General features: G+C 39.1%; 1 protein-coding gene across 1 annotated transcript; it reads right to left on the minus strand.

The window, feature by feature from the left end:
* Positions 1–14,757: 14,757 nt before the first annotated feature.
* Positions 14,758–21,033, minus strand: LOC110453018. The gene is made up of 4 exons (XM_021501825.1): positions 20,712–21,033; positions 16,242–16,345; positions 15,557–15,645; positions 14,758–15,053 (listed from the first exon to the last, which is right to left on the minus strand). Exons 1-4 carry the CDS (start codon positions 21,008–21,010, stop codon positions 14,976–14,978), a joined length of 570 nt encoding a protein of 189 aa, XP_021357500.1. The 5' UTR covers positions 21,011–21,033; the 3' UTR covers positions 14,758–14,975.
* Between the last annotated feature and the right edge of the window lie 1,182 nt (positions 21,034–22,215).

The following is a 22,215-nucleotide window of genomic DNA, read 5'->3' on the forward strand; positions in this document are numbered from 1 at the left end:
ACCATAGTATCAACATTTGGAACTATCACATTTACCTTTGGAACTATCACATAAATCTTTGGAACTATCACATTAATCTTTGGAACTATCACATCAACCTTTGAACTATCACATCAACCTTTGCTACGAAAACATCAGACTTTTGAATTATTACACCAATCTGATCAATCTATGGCACGGGATAACATCAACGTATTAATAAACCCCCCCTGTTGGTTATGTTGTAAGTAATGATGGAGGAAGCTTTGTTACGAAAATATCAGCCTTTAGAACCATAACATCAACCTTTGCTACGAAAACATCAACCTTTTGAAACATCAACCTTTGCTACTAAAACATCAATCGTTGGAACTAACACATCAAACTTTGAAACTATCACATCAACCTTTGGAACTATCAAATCAACCTTTGGAACTATCACATCAACCTATGGAACTATCACATCAACCTTTGGAACTATCACATCAACAATTGCTACGATAACATCAACCTTTTGAAACATCAACCTTTGCTACTAAAACATCAATCGTTGGAACTAACAAATCGAACTTTGAAACTATCACATCAACCTTTGGAACTACCACATCAACCGTTGCTACGAATACATCAGCCTTTGGAACTATCACATCAACCTCTGGAACATACGCATGAACCTTTGCTATGAAAACATCAACCTATGCTACGAAACCATCAGCCTTTGGAACCATAGTATCAACATTTGGAACTATCACATTTACCTTTGGAACTATCACATAAATCTTTGGAACTATCACATTAATCTTTGGAACTATCACATCAACCTTTGAACTATCACATCAACCTTTGCTACGAAAACATTAGCCTTAGAACCATAACATCAACCTTTGCTACGATAACATCAACCTTTTGAAACATCAACCTTTGCTACTAAAACATCAATCTTTGGAACTATCACATCAACCTATGGAACTATCACATCAACCTTTGGAACTATCAAATCAACGTTTGGAACTATCACATCAACCTTTGGAACTATAACATCAACCCTTGCTACGATAACATCAACCTTTTGACACATCAACCTTTGCTACTAAAACATCAATCGTTGGAACTAACAAATCGAACTTTGAAACTATCACATCAACCTTTGGAACTATCAAATCAACCTTTGGAACCATCACATCAACCTTTGAAACTATCACATTAACCGTTGCTAGAATAACATCAACCTATGGAACAATCACATCAACCTTTGGAACTATCACATCAACCTTTGCTACGATAACTACAACCTTTGGAACTATCACATCAACCTTTGGAACCATTACACCAACCTGATTAATCTATGGCACGGTATAACATCAACGTATTGTAAGATTCCATCAATAACATCAACCCTTGATAAACATTATATCTACCCTTGGAACAATTTACCAACAGTCCGAACATCAACGTTAGTACAAATATGCTTTTTCGTATTACGTGATGTATATTTTGTCTGAGGATGATACAGTATTGCTATGAAGTTATGTACGATATTTTGTTTTCTCTACGTGGTCAAGTGTAAATAAACGCAATTTTAATATCATTTAGCAATGTACCCATCACGCGTGTGTCGAGAGGAAGGCAGTAGCCATTCCATTTTGCTTTGTCATCCACTCTTCTTGCTGCTCACGGAGTATTGTAAACGTGCAAAATAGAAAAGTCTCTCAGCGTTCATCTCGGCAAATTGAAAACACGGTCTGTCGTGATTGCGTTTCTTTTAAACAAAGGTCGAAGCCTTAAACTACTTACTGGCAGGATTGTGTATAATAGCCTGATGGACGATACATCCTGGCTAATCTCGTCGTCTGCTTGATTACCCGTATCGCCATTTAGAAGGTTCGAGATACCGTATACCTATCACGTACGTGACGTCGCCTTGTCGTTAGGCATCTTAATAACTTCCGGTCGGGACCGAAATCTGTCTACCACGGAAGACCTTAAGATGGAGACCGTATATGTACTCTGTGGGACACGACTTTGATAGCTGTTTATGGTAACGTGTCCGTTAATGGTTATCAGTCTGTCGGCTTGGTTTATCAAAGTTTTCGTAATCCTATTACGGTATTTTATATTTCAGTATAGTTAGAGTATAGACTTAGGTAAAACGCCATTACATAGACTTTGCCTTGTAATTTGAAGTAAGTGTGCGACAGAAATAATCACGTTGATGGCAAATCAAAGATGGTCAGGAAGGTACTTAAAACTGCGGCAAAAACCGTTTTAATAACCTCCAGTTATATCCGTGTTCGCCATGTAATCCCAGTTTACAACATACAAATGAAATCACATTCTCATAACTCCACTATATCAATTAATTGAAATTCTTCATTACGAACTCCAAGTATTAACTACACTAGTGTTTGGCGATAACTTGATGATCCTGTATCCGATTGGGGAGAATCATGTCTGGAGACCTTGTTAAGGAGCACAAACAAGAATCAACAATCTAATTTCCGACGGCTAGTTGGCCTAGAAGTTCAAAGAAAATTGTGAATTGTCCTTATTTCAATTTTATCTGCTTGCTCATAGATAGTAGAGGATGTTCTTTTTTCAAAACATCATCATAAAAATGTTTACATCATACCATCGGCTATCGGTCTATCACAGAGAATTGTTCTATCCAAACCATCAAGTTGATCACCTTATTTCAATTTTATCTGCTTGCTCATAGATAGTAGAGGATGTTCTTTTTTCAAAACATCATCATAAAAATGTTTACATTATACCATCGGCATGATAACAGATGATCGTTGTCTCCATACCATCAGGTTGATCACAGAAAATTGTTCTCTCAATACCACGAGCTTGACCACAGAAAGCTGTTCTCTACAAACCATCAGCTTGACCACATAGAGCTGTTCTATGTATACCATCAGCTTGATCACAGAGGGCTATTCTCTGTATACCATCAGGTTGATCACCGACAATTGTTCTCTCCATACCATGAGCTTGATCACAGAAAGTAGTTCTCTTCATACCATCAACTTGATCACAGAGAGCTATTCTCTGTATACCATCAGGTTGATCACCGACAATTGTTCTCTCCATACCATCAGTTAGATCAAAGAGAGCTGTTCTCTTCATACCATCAACTTCATCACAGAGAGCTGTACTCTCCATACCATCAGTTAGATCAAAGAGAGCTGTTCTCTTCATACCATCAGCTTGACCACAGAGAGCTGTTCTCTCCATACAATTAGGTTGATCACAGAGAGCTGTGCTCTCCATACAATCAGCTTGATCACAGAGAGTTTTTCTCTCCATACCATCATGTTGATCAGAGAATTGTTCTATCCAAACCGTCAGGTCTATCACAGAGAATTGTTCTATCCAAACCATCTGGTTGATCAGATAATATCGTTCTCTTCATACCATCAGTTAAATCACAGAGAGCTGTTTTCTTCATACCATCAGCTTGACTACATAGAGCTGTTCTCTTCATACCATTAGCTTGATCACATAGAGATGTTCTCTTCATAGCATCAGGTTAATCACAGACAATTGTTCTCTCCATACCATCAGCTTGATCACAGAGAGCAGTTCTCTCCAAACAATCAGCTTGATCACAGACAATTGTTTTCTCTATACCTTCAGCATGATCACAGACAATTGTTCTCTCCATACCATCAGGTTTATCACAGAGAATTGTTCTCTTCATATCATCAGCTTGATCACAGAGAATTGTTTTATCCATACCATCAGCTTGATCACAGAGAGCTGTTCTCTTCATACCATCAGGCTGATCACAGATAATTGTTTTATCCATACTATCAGCTTGATCACAGAGAGCTATTCTCGTCATAGCATCAGGTTGATCACCGACAATTGTACACTTCATACCATGAGCTTGATCACAGAGAGTGATTCTCTTCATACCATCAACTTGATCACAGAGAGCTGTTCTCTCCATACCATCAGTTAGATCAAAGAGAGCTGTTCTCTTCATACCATCAACTTGATCACAGAGAGCCGTTCTCGCCATACCATCAGCTAGATCACAGAGAGCTGTTCTCTTCATACCATCAACTTGATCACAGAAAGCTGTTCTCTCGATAACATCAGCTTGGCCACAGATAGCTGTTCTCTCCATACAATTAGGTTGATCACAGAGAGTTGTGCTCTCCATACAATCAGCTTGATCACAGAGAGTTGTTCTCTCCATACCATCATGTTGATTAGAGAATTGTTCTATCCAAACCGTCAGGTTTATCACAGAGAATTGTTCTATCCAAACCATCAGGTTGATCAGAGAATATCGTTCTCTTCATATCACCAGGTAGATCACAGACAATTGTTGTCTCCATACCATCATCTTGATCACATAGAACTGTTCTCTTCATACCATCAGGTTGATCCCAGACAATTGTTTTCTCCATACCAGGAGCTTGATCACAGACAATTGTTCACTCCATACCATCAGGTTGATCCCAGAGAGCTGTTCTCTCCATACCATCAGCTTGATCACAGACAATTGTTCTCTCCATACCATCAGGTTGATAAGAGAATTGTTTTCCAAACCATCAGATTGATCAGAGAAAATCGTTCTCTTCATACCATCAGGTTGATCACAGAGAGCTGTTCTCTTCATACCATTGATTTGATCACATAGAGCTGTTCTCTCTATACCATCAGCTTGACCACAGAGAGTTGTTCTCTCCATACCATCAGTTAGATCACAGAGAGCTGTTCTCTCCATACCATTAAGTTGATCACAGAGAATTGTTCTATCCAAACCATCAGGTTGATCACAGATTATTGTTCTATCCAAACAATCAGGTTGATCAGAGAAAATCGTTCTCTTCATACCATCAGGTTGATCACAGACAATTTTTCTCTCCATACCATCGGGTTGATCACAGAGAGCTGTTCTCTCCATACCATCAACTTGATCTTATAGAGCTGTTCTCTCCATACCATCAGCTTGATTACAGAGAGCTGTTCTCTTCATACCATCAGGTTGATCACAGATAATTGTCACTCCATGCCATCAGCTTGATCACAGAGAGCTGTTCTCTTCATACCATTAGGTTGATTACAGACAATTATTCTCTTCCTACCATCAACTTGTTCACATACAGTTGTTCTCTTCGTACCATCAGCTTGATCACATACAGTTGTTCTCTTCGTACCATCAGCTTGATCACAGAGAGCTGTTCTCTTCATACCATCAGGTTGATCACAGACAATTATTATCTCCATACCATCGGGTTGATCACAGAGAGCTGTTCTCTCCATACCATCAGCTTGATCACAGAGAGCTGTTCTCTTCTTACCATCAACTTGATGACCGCGAGCGGTTCTCTTCATACTATCAACTTGATCTTAGAGAGCTGTTCTCTCCATACCATTAGCTTGATCACAGACAATTGTTCTCTCCATACCATCAGCTTGATCACAGAGAGCTGGTCTCTTCTTACCATCAACTTAATGACAGATAACTGTTCTCTTCATACCATCAGCTTGACCACAGAGAGCTGTTCTCTTCATACCATCAGCTTGATCACAGAGAGCTGTTCTCTCCATACCATCAGCTTGACCACAGAGAGCTGTTCTCTTAATACCAATCAGCTTGATCACAGAGAGCTGTTCACTCTATACCATCAGGTTGATCACAGACAATTATACTCTTCATACCATCAGTTTGAACACAGAGAGCTGTTCTCTTCATACCATCAGCTTGCCCACAGAGAGCTGTTATCTTCATACCATCAGCTTTATCACAGAGAGCTGTTCTCTCTATACCATCAGGTTGATCACAGACAATTATACTCTTCATACCATCAGCTTAATCACATAGGGCTGTTCACTTTACACCATCAGGTTGATCTCCGACAATTGTTCTCTCCATACCATCAGCTTGATCACAGAGAGCTGTTCTCTATATACCATCAGCTTGATCACAGAGAGCTGTTCTCTCCATACCATCAGGTTGATGACAGACAATTGTTCTCTTCATACCATCAGCTTGATGACAGAGAGCTGTTCTCTTCATACCATCACCTTGATCACAGACAATTGTTCTATCCTTATCATCAGCTTGATCGCAGAGAGCTTTTCTCTGCATACCATCAGCTGGATCACAGAGAGCTGTTCTCTCCATACCATCAGGTTGATCACAGAGAGCTGTTCTCTCCATACCATCAGGTTGATCACCGACAATTGTTCTCTCCGTACCACAAGCCTGATCACAGCCAATTGTTCTATTCATACCATCAGGTTGATCACAGAGAATTGTTTTATCCATACCATCAGCTTAATCACAGAAGCTGTTCTCTTCATACCATCAGCTTTATCACAGACAATTATTTTCTCCATACCATCAGGATGATCACAGAGAATTGTTCCCTTCATACCATTAGCTTGATTACAGAGACCTGTTCTCTCCATACCATCAGGTTGATCACAGACAATTGTTCTCTCCATATCATCAGCTTAATCACAGAGAGCTGTTCTCTTCATATCATCAACTTGATGACAGAGAGCAGTTCTCTTCATGCCATCAGGTTGATCACAGACAATTGTTCTCTCCATACCATCAACTTGATCACAGAGGGCTGTTCTCTCCATACCATCAGCTTGATCACAGATAATTGTTCTCTTCATAACAACAGGTTGATCACAGACAATTGTTCTCTCCATATCAGCAGCTTGATCACAGATAGCTGTTCTCTCCATACCATCAGCTTGATCGAAGAGAGCTGGTCTCTCCATACCATCAGGTTGATCACAGAGGGCTGTTCTCTCCATACCATCAGCTTGATCACAGAGAATTGTTCTCTCCTTACCATCAACTTGATCACAGAGGGCTGTTCTCTCCATACCATCAACTTGATCACAGAGGGCTGTTCTCTCCATACCATCAGGTTGATCACAGACACTTATTCTCTCCATACCATCAACTTGATCACAGAGGGCTGTTCTCTCCATACCATCAGCTTGATCACAGATAATTGTTCTCTTCATACCAACAGGTTGATCACAGACAATTGTTCTCTCAATTCCATCAGCTTGATCACAGAGAGCTAATCTCTCCATACCATCAGGTTGATCACAGACACTTATTCTCTTCATACAATCAGGTTGATAACAGATAATTGTTCTCTTCCTACCATCAGCTTGATCACAGACAATTGTTCTCTCCATATCAGCAGCTTGATCACAGATAGCTGTTCTCTCCATACCATCAGCTTGATCACAGAGAGCTGGTCTCTCCATACCATCAGGTTGATCACAGACACTTATTCTCTTCATACAATCAGGTTGATAACAGATAATTGTTCTCTCCATACCATCAGCTTGAAAGCAGACAATTGATATTTCAATATCATCAGATCGATCACATAAAGTAGTAATAGCCATGCCATCAGCTTGATTACAGAGAACTGTCCTTCTCCTCATACTTTTCATATCATGAACTGCCACTTCACAGATAACTGTTCTGTCATTTGATTAGGAAATACATACAAAAACAAACACGCCAGCGGCTACAGCGTGGTATAGACGGGGGGGGGGGGGGGGGGGGNAATAGAAACTGGAAAGAAAGTTGGATTGAGAAGGATATTTATAGTGCTTTTGTTTATATTTTTACTACGGAGAAAACAAAATACCACTCAAAAATAAACAGGGCAGTTACAGGTTTAGTGGATAAATGTGTATTGGATTCAAAAATGGAAGTCGACAGGAAGAAAGACGAATACAATGAAAGAATCAGTTCAGAACAAATTGAGGAGGAAATCTTCCAAAGAGACCACGAGAAAAAGTAACGACGAAATTAAAACAGACAATTATTTCTGATAGATTTACACTCAACGACCAGAATAGGAACTCTAGAAGAGAGGACGGAGGTATAGAAAAATACTAAATCAAGAAATAACACTTCGCTCTATATGCTTCATACAGATACTTCCTTAACTTTCCAGTGTCTTTCAGAGCCACATCAACATTTTTACCGACAGCGTTGTTAAACCTTGGACATCCAGATAAGCTTCTTCTAGCGAACAATATAAGCATACATTTACTTTAACAAATAAGTCTTAGTCAAGTTATCAACAACGAAATTTCGACGACCCTACTATTAAAGACGAAAACAGATATTAGATGGAAGATGGTAGACCGATCAGCTTTCATTGTGGCGAAAATGAAAACAAATACATACACACAAGAACAAATAGGTACTCAAAATATGTACGAAAAGACGACACGACACAATTTCTTACATTTTCTTCAGGTTGGTAGCTATTGGTTGTAGAAAGTTTCCTGTTGCACAACCATTTAGGTTTTGTGGTTTTGTCACCTTTATCAGACTAATAACAATTAAACATATATACACAAAGGTGTAATATTTAAACGAATTATGAAAATAAAATCGAACCTCGATTTCGCTATATGCGTATGTACATTTAGCTTAGAAGATGGCATGAAATCCAATCTTGACAAAGAAGGGGTGCCAACGTTCATGCCACAATGAGCCATAAAAGAAATAAGCTTTTTTTGTTTTTAAATTTTCATTCCAAGATCAGGTAATCATGAAATGGAGTTTCGTTTTTGGATCAATTAATCCCCGCATAAACAAAATGAGGAGGTAAAGGGCAAAGTATGGTCTTTCTTTTATAAAATTAAATCATTGTTACTACCATAAAAATGTTTGTCTAGTTTTTCTACAATATTCTAAATAAAAAACTGATTTTGCCCTTTCTTAATTACCCCCTCATATTCTATACGGGGACTGATTGGTCCAAAAATGAAACCCTATCCATAATACCTAACCCTAGATAAATCACTGGGGAGAAAACAAACAAACAACAAATAACAAAACAAAACAAAAAAAAAATCCTTGTTGACCTACTTAGGCATTAAACTGGCATCATTCCTTTCAATCAATAAATGTTGGTTGAAAATCCGGCAATGAATATAATTCAATTTCACGTACCTATAAAAGGGGCTATCTAAATATTGGAAGTAGACATTGACATCTATTTGTTTTGTACCTTCGTCTAAAATATGTACAGAAAGGCCTTCAATAAACCTATGAATTGAACAGAAAAAGCCCAATCGATAGACGATGAAAAAAGTATGGTAACGCGCTATTAGAAATATTAACAAGAGGCCCCGAGGGCCTGTATCGCTCACCTGAACATGTTTAAAATAATTGGTATGAAGTAGGTGCTGTAAATACATATGAAATTTCAGAAAGATCCATCCAGTACTTGACATATAGCCAGAACAAACTTCAAACAGAGCCCCACCCCTATGCAACCTAGGGGGGTCATACCCACCAATTATACAAAATTGAGTTCCCTTGGTCCATTGATGCTCCAGGCTAAATAAGGATAAAATCCCATAATCCCGATGGTCGAAGTAGGGTTTTAAAGGTTTTACCTCTATCTCCAATTGAGCCCCGCCCTTCTGCCCCCTGGGAGACCACACCCACTGCTTATACAAAATTGTGTCCCCTTCACCCAAGGCTGCTTCATACCAAATATGGACAAAATCCCGTCATTCCTACAGAAGGAGAAGGATTTAAAAGAATTTGCTATATTTCCCCTATTGGGCCGCGCCCCTCAGCCTCCAGGGGGGCCAGGCCCACTGTTTATACTCAATTGGTTCCCCTTTGCCCAAGGATGCTCCACACCAAATATGGACCAAATCCTTTCATTCCTACAGAAGAAGAAGGATTTTAAAGAATAATTTGCTATGTTTCCCCTATTTGGCCGGGACTCCCAGGCCCCTAGGGGCCACACCCACGGTTTATACAAAATTGGTTCCCCTTCACCTAAGGATGCCTCAGACCAAATATGGAACAAATTATTTCATTCCTACAGAAGAAGAAGGATGGTAAACAATTTGCTATATTTCCCCCAGGTGCCCCGCCCCTCAGGCCCCTAGGGGGGCCACACCCACGGTTTATGCAAAATTGGTTCCCCTTCCCCCAAGGATGCCTCAGACCAAATATGGAACAAATCCTTTCATTCCTACAGAAGAAGAAGCATTTTAAAAAATTTGCTATATCTACCCTAATGGACCCCGCCCCTCAGCCCCCATGGGGGCCAGACCTACGGTTTATGCAAACTTCGTTCCTCTTTTCCCAAGGATGCTTCAGACCAAATATGAAACAAATCCTTTCATTCCTACAGAAGAAGAAGGATTTTAAAGAAATTGCTATATTTCCCTTTTTGGGCCCCGTCCCTCGGCCCCCAGGGGGGCCAGACCCACCATTTATTCAAAATTTGTTCCCCTTCCCCCAAGGATGCTTTTGACCTAATTTGGTCAAAATCTGCTCAGTCGTTCATGACTAGTAGCGTTTTAAAGGAAAAGTTGACAGACGGACGGACGACGGACGACGGACGCTGCGGTATGGCATAAGCTCACCATGGTCCGAAGGACCAGGTGAGCTAAAAATCAATTATTCTCCAGCTGAAAATACTTTTGAATTGTATTCCTGTACGTAAATCGTCAAAATAATATGAGCACCATACCTTAAAATTCATCAACAGCTTTGCATCTGATTTAATCGCTAATCTTAATCAAGTAAAAAGGGTGTCCACTTGTTAGTAAGTTTTCAGACTGTTGCGCATACAATCTTTGTATTCAATTCCATGTTTTCTCTTGCTTTGTCTTATTTTGTGAATAGTTCGTGACTTTTGATGTTTTCTCTTGTCTGGTCAATTCAAGTGTTTTGTTCGTGTCTACTCATGTTTTTTTCTCTTGCTTTGTTCCATCATGTGAATTGTTCGGGTCTATAGAATGTTTTGTCCTTGCTATGTGTTATTATGTGTAGTTTTATGCCTAACGATGTTTTCCCTACTTTTGTCCTGTAAGGTGCGCTGCTTGTGTCTATTCAGGTCTTGTCTTGGTTCATGTTTTGCTTGCATTTTCCAATTTCTCGAAAGATGAATTACTCGCAAATCACGCCTTTGTATTACACTCTTTCCGAATTCCCACTTATGATAAAGGATACTGACCTGCCTCGTTTGAATTGGATTACAAAACTTCACAAGAATCTTTTTAAACAACGGTTTATCGCTGGCTCTTCTAGTTGCTCAACCCAGACGTAATCAAAACTTCTCACTACCATTCTCTTTAACATTTAACCAGTGTACTCAAGAAATGGATTAAACGGTGTGCGGATTTTTAAAATTAAACAGAGCTTTTGATTAACAATCAAGTATTGACTTTACGACCCATAACGCCATATTTTTCTTGTTATGAGAGCTTTCTTTTCAATAAAAGGCGAACAGCGATATAACTAGATGGTTGCAAATTATTTTGGTTCAAATTATATGAAAAGTGCAACAAAGGCCAAGATAAAATATAATGAAAACTATATTATGAGAATCTTTTAGTCCTTATTGACAATCTCTTTGTTGTGTTTGGTGGCAGGGTTTCCCAGCAGACTGTAGGCATTTCTGTGGGAACAAACTGTGCCCCTCTTTTGGCAGTTTTGCTTTTGTTTTCATTTGAAGCTGAATTAATTGATGAGCTTATCATGATTGGTAACAAAATCCTAGCAATGTCCTTCAATTTCACATTCAGATATATCGACGATTTGCTGTCTTTATTATATCAAAGAAAATCATTGACGACATCGATGGTATATACCCTCACGAGTTTGAAGACTATGAACAAGTTATATGATCGCTATCAGGATCTCACAGGAACATATGCTATTCCTTGGTGTGAACTGAAGGTCGATATTTTTATCAAGCTCATGAGTGTGCCTTGTGGTTTTGTTGTCATTACCCGAGTTCTCGAAAACGCTAACCCTTCCGGATCACCTGGTCTTTCGGGGATTTGGAGCAGGATTATGGTATTGACATGTTGATATTCTCGTGTTGATGTTTTTGGTGTGTTTTCTTGCTTTGTTTTATATGTTTTGTTCGTGTCTACTGATGTATCATTCCTGATGGTCCATTCAGGGGTATTGCTCGGGCTTATTAAAGTTTGTTCTTGCTTTGTCCTATCATGCCATCGTTCGATCATGTTTAAGTTTTTCTTCGCTTTGTGTATTGTTCGAATGAATTATATTCTTGCCTTGTATATCGTTTGTATGAATCTTGTCTCGTGGTGTTTTCTTTTGCTTTGTCTTGTAACGGGTACTTTTCGTGATATTAATGTTTCTCCTGCTTAATTGTTCGCATCTATTGATTTTGTTTTTTTTATTTTTTCTTGTTTTAATCTTTCAGCTGTATCATTCCTAATTACAGAGGTATTTTTTCTTGCTTTGTCCTTTTAGTTTAGTACTTCCTACGGAAAACAAATGTTACAAAAGCGAACTACAAAACATGTAAAAGGTACAGAAAACAGAAATTACAAAGGCGAGGTATACAATAGATAATTTATTGGGTTTTTTTGTTTTTGTTACTGCATATGCTTCCTCAACTTTATGTGTATGATATCAGGATGTGAGAGTCATGTGACATGTGGAAGGTGATCTTGTTTTCTTGATAATAACAGTGAGGATGATGATCACATGTACATGATGCAAGTATTTATGGTAATGACCAGTGGTGATTTGTATTTTTTCTCTGTATGATTATAACGATACAATGATATTGCTTTGATGATGATGATGATGATGATGATGAGATGATGATGGTAATGATGATGATGCATTGTATGAAATATGATGAGATGTTGTTTTGCATTAAAAAAAAAAGTGATGATGAAGGTGATGAGAATGATGATGAGGATGGTGCATGTCTGTGAGATGTGTTGGTAATGAGGCTATTGTTTATGATGGGTGATGCTTGATGAATGATGATAATGATAATTGCTAATTTGATGAAGATGTATATTGCACATGAAAATGAAAATAAAAATCAAATTAAAAAAAAAAAGGCGAGCTACCAAACATGTAAAAAGTACAAAAATAAACATAACAAAGGCGAGCTACCAACATGTCAAAGGTACGGAGAAAGGCAATTACAAAAGCCAGCTACTAATAAATACAAATAACCTAATCAGCAAGAATGCTACTTTTCGCCATTATTCACTACGGATACGGGATTAAATAGTTTGTAATCTTTAGAGACATTCCCAGATTATACAGGTTGTATTTGACAAACGTACTTCCCTGAATTTAAGAGGCGATATGACAGGTACTAAAGTATCTAAAATCCAGCGCACCAGGTTTCTTCCAAGCTTGTGTGTAAGAAGCAATTTTGGCAAGACGTTATGGAAATGTGGTCGAAGGGACTCAACTCGAACGAATCGTGGAAACACTGCTTTCCTAAATGTGTGTGATAATGTCGGAATTGTGCTATAAAAGTAAACTCTTATACAGACACCTATCAGGCCACCACAAACCATTACATAACAAGGACGTTTTGATCAATAACATGTACCTCTTGAATGACCAATTAAGTTCACGTATCGAGAAGAAATATCACCACTTCCCTGTGGATTACCACAGAGTAGAAGTATGTAGTGGATTAAAGTGTCATGTTTCACAATGCCACAATACATACATAGAACACAATATTTTACACAAAGTATTATTAAAATACTATGCCAAATCTGATCTGCGAGACACTGATAACGTACTTAACTGATTACGAGGTTATGAGATCTCTATCTCTCTCTCACTTACTACCTTTGCTCGTCCTTCATCGAGATGTTTCTACCTTCTGAACTGGTTACTGTTTTGGACATGATACTCTTTCTACATGTAAATGCATATACCTGAAACATGCATTAAATGTTGCAGTTTTTGCTGTTTCCGTTCTTTTTTGTTTGTTTATTGTTTGTTTTTCTTTTCGGACCGAAAGTAACGTATACTTAAACCTTCCTAAAGTTAAATAAGATGACTGGGAAACTCTATACTCAGCTTATAATTGCTAAATGATTTCTTTCCTCGATCTAAGGGAGGGAATACCGAAAATGTTGCTTTAAAATGTCGGTAAATTATAAGCAGTTATTATCGCATAGTGCAGAACGGAATATTTGGGCTGTGGGTTTAACTCTAAGCTACTTGCCTGTTGTCCTGGATGCAGTCACAAGATTGCTTGTTTCCTATTGTAACAGAGGGAACTAAATATCCTACTGATTTTCTCACTTCTTACCTTACTTTTATTCCATCTCTTGTCTCACTTATTATTTCTTATCTTGCGTTTTAGCGGAGTTATTACCAAACTTTTTAAATTTTGTTCGTATCTCATAATTTGTCTCAGTTTTTATTTCGCGGTTTTTTCCGACATTTTGTCTCAGTTCTTATCTGTTTAATCCAAGTACTTACCATAATTTTTACCTGTGTTATTATCTCATTTATGTCTCGATCCTTATTCCACGCTCGGAGTATTTAATTGAGTTCTTGCCTGTTTTCATCCAAGATCTTACCTTACTTTGTATTTGAGTTTTTGTCTCTGTTTGATCCAAGTTCTTACCTTACTTTTTATTTCAGTTATTATCCCATTTCGCAAATCTTCCGTTTTTCTTATTTCGTTTCTTATCTTAGTTCCCATCATCTCAGTTCTGACCACAGTTGGCCGAATTTTAACAGGAGAAACAGATATAAACAGAATTAAAACAACTTCTATCGGAGAAAATGACAGTTGATAAAACTTCTTCAATATTTGTAAAGAAATGTATTTTCAGTTTCTACTGTAACAACTGAAGGAGTTGAGATAATGCGGTCTGATTTAGTTCAACCTTTCAAAATTTAGGAAACAAGATTTAGTGATATTGACTGTATTTCGGTTATGTCATTCATGTCGACACAGACAACTAAATAGCATGTAGGTAACAATATTCTTTTATTGATTACACACGTTAACGGGTGCAATTTACGAGAGACAGGACTGTGTCCGTTCCTTGGTGCGTTCGATCCCTATGATGAGGACCATTGAAACAGCGTTCAGGTGTGAGATGATCGCACTAGAGCAGGTGCTGGGTACATTAGCTGATGAAGAGCAAGCCTGTCACACTCGCAGTTCCCGAACGCAGCATCGATGTACCTAAAATCCACCACGACTGAATCTGTTGTACCTGTTCCTCCGACATCGGCGCGATCGTCGTAACCGTGTACACGTCAGCTGAAAACAAAAACAAAAGCAGATATTAGTACTATTACTAAACTCATCCCACCGGCGAAGATATATTCCCTCTTATGAAATTTCTTGAGAAAATCCCTCCATCAGTTTTATAGTTCAGGGGGTATTTTCCCACTCATAGCCAGGTTTATCCTATAAGAACCTATTACACAATTATAAATTTCTCCACTATTTGAAAGGAACATCTCCAATTATGTTGTGTATTGCTTATTTTTTTCCATTTTAGCGAGAGTACACATATTTAGTGAACACGCTGGGTAATAGCTATCATAATTTGGTAAGGAATGTGGTTTGGATGTACACTCGCCTAAAAATTGCATGATTTAGTGTCATTCCCTATTTAAAAATTGAAGAATGTGGGGGTTTTCGGTATGAAACAGGTAACAATTGATTAAATAAACATTTTTTTATGTGTAAACATAATTATAAACCAATTATAGTTGCGTCCAGTTCTTTATGCAGACAGACACGGGTGTCGAACTCACTTTCCCTTCAATGCAGTAACAGACCCTGCAATCCGCATGATAATCCCTCTTTTTTAGGTTCTGGATGAAGAATCCTTTATGCATACATCCTGAAACATAAAAAGAAACGTGGTCACACACAGTTGTTTATAATTAGTGGACGACAAACGACGTGGTCACTGAGTTGTTTATAATTAGTGGACGACAAACGACGTGGTCACTGAGTTGTTTATAATTAGTGGACGTCAAACGACGTGGTCACTGAGATGTTTATAATTAGTGGACGACAAACGACGTGGTCACCGAGTTGTTTATAGTTAGTGGACGACAAACGACGTGGTCACTGAGTTGTTTATAATTAGTGAACGACAAACGACGTGGTCACTGAGTTGTTTATAATTAGTGAACGACAAACGACGGGGTCACTGAGTTGTTTCCAATTGATACAAGACGTTGTCACTTCGCATTGACATCAGATCACAGATCCATCCCTAAGTATCTGTCTCTTCTGTCATTAGATTTTATGTCCATCAGTCAGTGCATGCTTTACAATGTCATTAGTTCATGTATCCGTCTGTATGTACTTTGCTTTTAGTATTATTGGGTAACCTTTCTGGCCTACATAGCTTCATGTACAATAACATTTCACCATACATTCCTTGCTATCCTTACCTTCAATGACATTGGGTTACATGTCTGTACGTACCTCGCTTGCAATGGCAGTGAGCTGATTGGCCATCGGTACATTGGCTATAGCTGTGTTCGGCAGTCTGCACACAGTGATAGCCGATTTGGTCACATCCGAACTGCCTGTAATGACAAAATAAAGTAAGTATGTTTATGCATAGATTGAATATGACTTTATACCGATATTCTCGAGACATAACCAGATCATAATTACCATTCCGATAGCCATAAATGATTGATCTTGACATCGGTCAATGATTATTCCAGTTACATGTAATAGTTCAACGTTTGTTTGTTTAACTCGCACGCATGGTGAAACTGCTGTGAGAGAACACTGAACGAGCTTTATTAGAGGATGGTGAAGAATCGGGCTAGTTCCAGGGAAGTGCTGGAGTAAGGCAGGCATGTATTATGTCTGTATATCGCCGTCTTATTACCTTTGACTGGATAATGAGGAATACTACGATCAACTGGGATGCGACGGAAATTCAAAACAAGAATATTTAGATTATACAGCCGATTTAGCGCTATTATCATAAAAAAAAGATCAACAGAAAAGTGGGCCTAAAGATCAATGCCAGAAAAACAAAAATAGGATAGATGATGATGGCTGAATAAGACAGCAGATGTAGACTGTTTCACAAGTTTAGGAGGGATAGATAACAAGAGAGAAGGGTGTGATGGGGACATCAAAACATGCTTGATAAAATAGGGGGCACAGTTTTACAGAATCAGGGACATATTAAACTCTGCATCTTTTCCGATTACACAAAAATAAGACTACTCAACACCTATAGTCATATCAGTATTTCATTGTATGGATACGACCGTGAAAAATTAACGAAGCCGAGCAGGACAAACTAAAATTCTTTTAAAGTTGATATTTACGAAAATAATGACACTTCGGTGGCCAAAGTACATCAGAGGACAGATACAGTCGGTTTTGAAGAGGAGGTGGACATGGACTGCCCTGATTTTATGATTAACAAGAAGGATCTGTCCAAAATCATTTGCATGACAACTGGAAAAAAAGGGAAGAATAGGGAAGCAAAAACAACAATTCCAATGGGATTGGCAATAAAAGGAAAGAGAAAGCATTTTATGGAGAGGTTAAAGGTTGGTCGAGGACATTGGCAAAAGGCATGATGAAATGGAAGAGTTTTGTAAGGGCCTTATATGCTAGAAGACACGAAGGGGACACATTTGTAGGAGAGGAGAGGAATGGTGCTTCTGTCAAACAAGAACACACACATTGTTATAAACACTTATTTATAAACCTTCTCAGACTTACGCCATATGCAAATGAGAAATGTGCGGACAGTTTACAACTTTACAAGAAGAGCAGCTGTTTTTATACGGGTTTTATGTAATAAGCAAAAAATAGAATCCATCCCTGATGTGAGGTAAGGATAAGGTTATTCAAATCCTCGGGTTAGAATATTGAGCAAAATACCCTCGGCAAAGCCTGGGGTCTCCTGCTCAATATTTTATCCCATGGGTTTGATTAACCTTATCCATACCTCACATCAGGGATGGATTCTATTATTCTTGCATACTAGACCGAGATATCCGTATTTCCGGCGGTGCTGGAAAATTCTATCCGACCCACGGGTCTAGATCGCTTACACGCGCAGACTGGCGGGGGAATTATAGTGACCTTTCGTGGTCACGCTATTGTTCGTGACGTCTTTTTATGACGTTTTGGGGTCAGTCAGGGTCATTGACGTCACTTATAATTGACATCCGGGCTTCATATGCAAATGAGAAATGTGCGGACAGTTTACAACTTTACAAGAAGAGCAGCTGTTTTTATACGGGTTTTATGTAATAAGCAAAAAATAGAATCCATCCCTGATGTGAGGTAAGGATAAGGTTATTCAAATCCTCGGGTTAGAATATTGAGCAAAATACCCTCGGCAAAGCCTGGGGTCTCCTGCTCAATATTTTATCCCATGGGTTTGATTAACCTTATCCATACCTCACATCAGGGATGGATTCTATTATTCTTGCATACTAGACCGAGATATCCGTATTTCCGGCGGTGCTGGAAAATTCTATCCGACCCACGGGTCTAGATCGCTTACACGCGCAGACTGGCGGGGGAATTATAGTGACCTTTCGTGGTCACGCTATTGTTCGTGACGTCTTTTTATGACGTTTTGGGGTCAGTCAGTGTCATTGACGTCACTTATAATTGACATCCGGGCTTCATATGCAAATGAGAAATGTGCGGACAGTTTACAACTTTACAAGAAGAGCAGCTGTTTTTATACGGGTTTTATGTAATAAGCAAAAAATAGAATCCATCCCTGATGTGAGGTAAGGATAAGGTTATTCAAACCCTCGGGATAAAATATTGAGCAAAATACCCTCGGCAAAGCCTCGGGTCTCCTGCTCAATATGTTATCCCTTGGGTTTGAATTACCTTATCCATACCTCCTAGACCGAGATATCCGCATTTCCGGCGGTGCTGGAAACTTCTATCCGACCAACGGGTCTAGATCGCTTACACGCGCAGACTGGTGGAGGAATTATAGTGACCTTTCGGCGTCACGCTATTGTTCGTGACGTCATTTTATGACGTTTTGGGGTCAGTCAGGGTCATTGACGTGACTAATAATTGACATCCGGGCTTCATATGTAAATGAGAAATGTGCGGCAAAGCCTCGGGTCTCCTGCTCAATATTTTATCCCGAGGGTTTGAATTACCTTATCCATCCCTCACATCAGGGATGGATTCTATTATTCTTGCATACTGGACCGAGATATCCGCATTTCTGGCGGTGCTGGAAAATTCTATCCGACCCACGGGTCTAGATAGCTTACACCCGCAGACTGGCGGGGGAATAATACTGTAGTGACCTTTCGGGGTCACGCTATTGTTCTTGACGTTAATTTATGACGTTTCGTGGTCAGTCAGGGTCAATAACGTCATTAACAATTGCAATCCATGCTGCATATGTAAATGAGAAATACGAAGACAGTTTACAACTTTACCAGGTGAGCAGCAGTTTTACGGGGTTTAGGTAAAAAGCAAGAAATAGAATCCATCCCTGATGTGATGTGACGACCATTATCTATACTGACAGATGGTGAGAATACATGGATATGTCAACCATTATCTGTACTGACAGCTGGTGAGTATACAGAGATATGACAACCTTTATCTATACTGACAGCTGGTGAGTTTACAGGGATATGACAACCTTTATCTGTACTGACAGCTGGTGAGTATACAGGGATATGATAACCATTATCTATACTGACAGCTGGTGAGTTTACAGGGCTTTGACAACCTTTATCTGTACTGACAGCTGGTGAGTATACAGGGCTTTGACAACCTTTATCTATACTGACAGCTGGTGAGTATACAGGGATATGACAACCATTATCTATACTGATAGCTGGTGAGTATACAGGGATATGCCAACCTTTATCTATACTGACAGCTGGTGAGTAAACAGGGATATGACAGCCTTTATCTATACTGACAACAAGTGAGTATACAGGGCTTTGACAACCTTTATCTATACTGACAGCTGGTGAGTTTACATTGGTTTGACAACCTTTATCTGTACTGACAGCTGGTGAGTATACAGGGATACGACAACCTTTATCTGTACTGACAGCTGGAGAGTATACAGGGATATGACAACCATTATATATACTGATAGCTGCTAGGTATACAGGGCTTTGACAACCTTTATCTATACTGACAGCTGGGGAGTTTACATTGGTTTGACAACCTTTATCCGTACTGACAGCTGGTGAGTATACAGGGCTTTGACAACCTTTATCTGTACTGATAGCTGGTGAGTATACAGGGATATGCCAACCTTTATCTATACTGATAGCTGGTGAGTATACAGGGATATGACAACCTTTATGTGTACTGACAGCTGGTGAGTATACAGGGATATGACAACCTTTATCTATACTGACAGCTGGTGAGTTTACAGAGATATGACAACCATTATCTATACTGACAACAAGTGAGTATACAGGGCTTTGACAACCTTTATCTATACTGACAGCTGGTGAGTTTACATGGCTTTGACAACCTTTATCTGTACTGATAGCTGGTGAGTATACAGGGATATGACAACCATCATCTATACTGACAGCTGGTGAGTATACAGGGATATGACAACCATTATCTATACTGATAGCTGGTGAGTTTACAGGGATATGCCAACCTTTATCTATACTGATAGCTGGTGAGTATACAGGGATATGCCAACCTTTATCTATACTGACAGCTGATGAGTAAACAGGGATATGACAGCCTTTATATATACTGACAGCTGGTGAGTATACAGGGATATGACAACCTTTATCTGTACTGACAACTGGTGAGTATACAGGGATATGACAGCCTTTATATATACTGACAGCTGGTGAGTATACAGGGATATGACAACCTTTATATGTACTGACAACTGGTGAGTATTCAGTAAGGAAACAAATACTTGTATATTGAAAAACTTACTTGTGCTGACAATTGTCGCCCACGTGACCATGGTCAAGTCCCTGGCGTTCGATAGGTTCATCTATATGTGCATCGATTGGGAGATTGCTGCCTCCAAGGATACCTTCGAAGATATTTGAAACCATACCTCTACGCCTACCTATGAGTGGGTTGATGATATGAGATCCTAAGTGCGTGTTGAGGGAAGACGGCATTATTGGAATGCGTCGATGTAACATAGGTATACCATGCTCAGCATGGGGTATCAAAATCCCTTCCGACACCTGTCCGAACAATGCAAGAATTAAAACGACCCACATGACTTAAGAGTAGTTGCCGGGTTGCCCCACCTGAGCATTTTATAGAGGCATAGGACGTCATCAGTTGGACATCCATCAGCCCCTCTTTCCATCAGGTGTTTAGTCATCCCGCCAGTTACGCTACATTGACGGAAACAAACGGACAACAACACGTTCTAGTGAGAGCCAAACGAATACGGTCGATCGTTACAAAAGACACGACTGTTATCGAAATACAAAAATGTAGAGGAAAGTTCAATTATTAAATTACTAAGACGGAAAAAGTAACTTTCGTGAGGATAGAAAGAAATTCATGACCTCACATCGTTTTGCGAACTTTCTGTAAATCGTTACTAATTTATGTCAAACGTGTAACACACTGAAAGCTGATGGTTTACATAAAAGTCAAACAGTGACTTTCTTATTGCTGTAATATTCAAATTTATTGAGATATCAGTTTGGGGCAGGTTTGGCCAATCATACCTTGTCAGGTCCGGCTACACATCGTGAAATTGGCTGGGAAATCGGACGTCACATGCTTTACGACGTCATAATTATGGTGATTTCAACGTTGGCTAAACTTATTATTTTATGAAAGACATGGGATTTATCTTTCAACTGGTATATATACACCTAAATTTCAACAAATGCCATTCTATCCTGATCGGCTTTGATAAAAATGGGTCGAATTTGTCCCGGTCTCCACCTAAGGGTTGGGGTTTGGGGACTTTAAATGGGTTTAAAAAGTGGAAAAGCGTCCAAAAATTAACAAGTAATAGCAACCATTCAGACTAACTTATGTGGAAAAGCTTTAAAACCTGATTGATCTGGACTATTAACTCGGACCAAAAACAGCATAATGAATATAAATCGTTGTCCATGACTTGAAACTAACATTGTCAACGTCACAAATGAGATGTATGGGTAACGATGTCGTCACGACTGATTGGCGGAGATTTGACAAGTTTCCCGATGGTGTCCACGGCTCGTGACACAATCAGACCGTCAATCACCACGCGTGTGATGCTATCACATCAGGTTGGGACCACCTTGCAATGTAATTTAGGTTGATGATGTGTACAAACTGCATCCAAGACTGAGGGTTATGTATCATGGCGGGTCAAGGATGCAATATACACGCTAACACTACATCAATGTGTACAGTATATGATTCTAAGAGATATAGGTAGTTTTCTCGGATCATTAGAGATGTTATTTATCCGTGC

The sequence above is a fragment of the Mizuhopecten yessoensis genome, unplaced genomic scaffold (assembly GCF_002113885.1).
Source record: "Mizuhopecten yessoensis strain PY_sf001 unplaced genomic scaffold, ASM211388v2 scaffold7055, whole genome shotgun sequence".
NCBI classification, from domain to species: Eukaryota; Metazoa; Mollusca; class Bivalvia; order Pectinida; family Pectinidae; genus Mizuhopecten; species Mizuhopecten yessoensis.

Excerpts from the sequence above, each read along its gene's own strand:
- LOC110453018 (XM_021501825.1), bottom strand. The coding sequence starts at position 21,010 with ATGTGGGTCGTTTTAATTCTTGCATTGTTCGGACAGGTGTCGGAAGGG. Across the intron at positions 15,646-16,241 it reads TCACTGCCATTGCAAGCGAG|GATGTATGCATAAAGGATTC; the intron begins GTACGTACAGAC and ends TTTATGTTTCAG. Across the intron at positions 15,054-15,556 it reads GTTACTGCATTGAAGGGAAA|CTGACGTGTACACGGTTACG; the intron begins GTGAGTTCGACA and ends TTTTGTTTTCAG.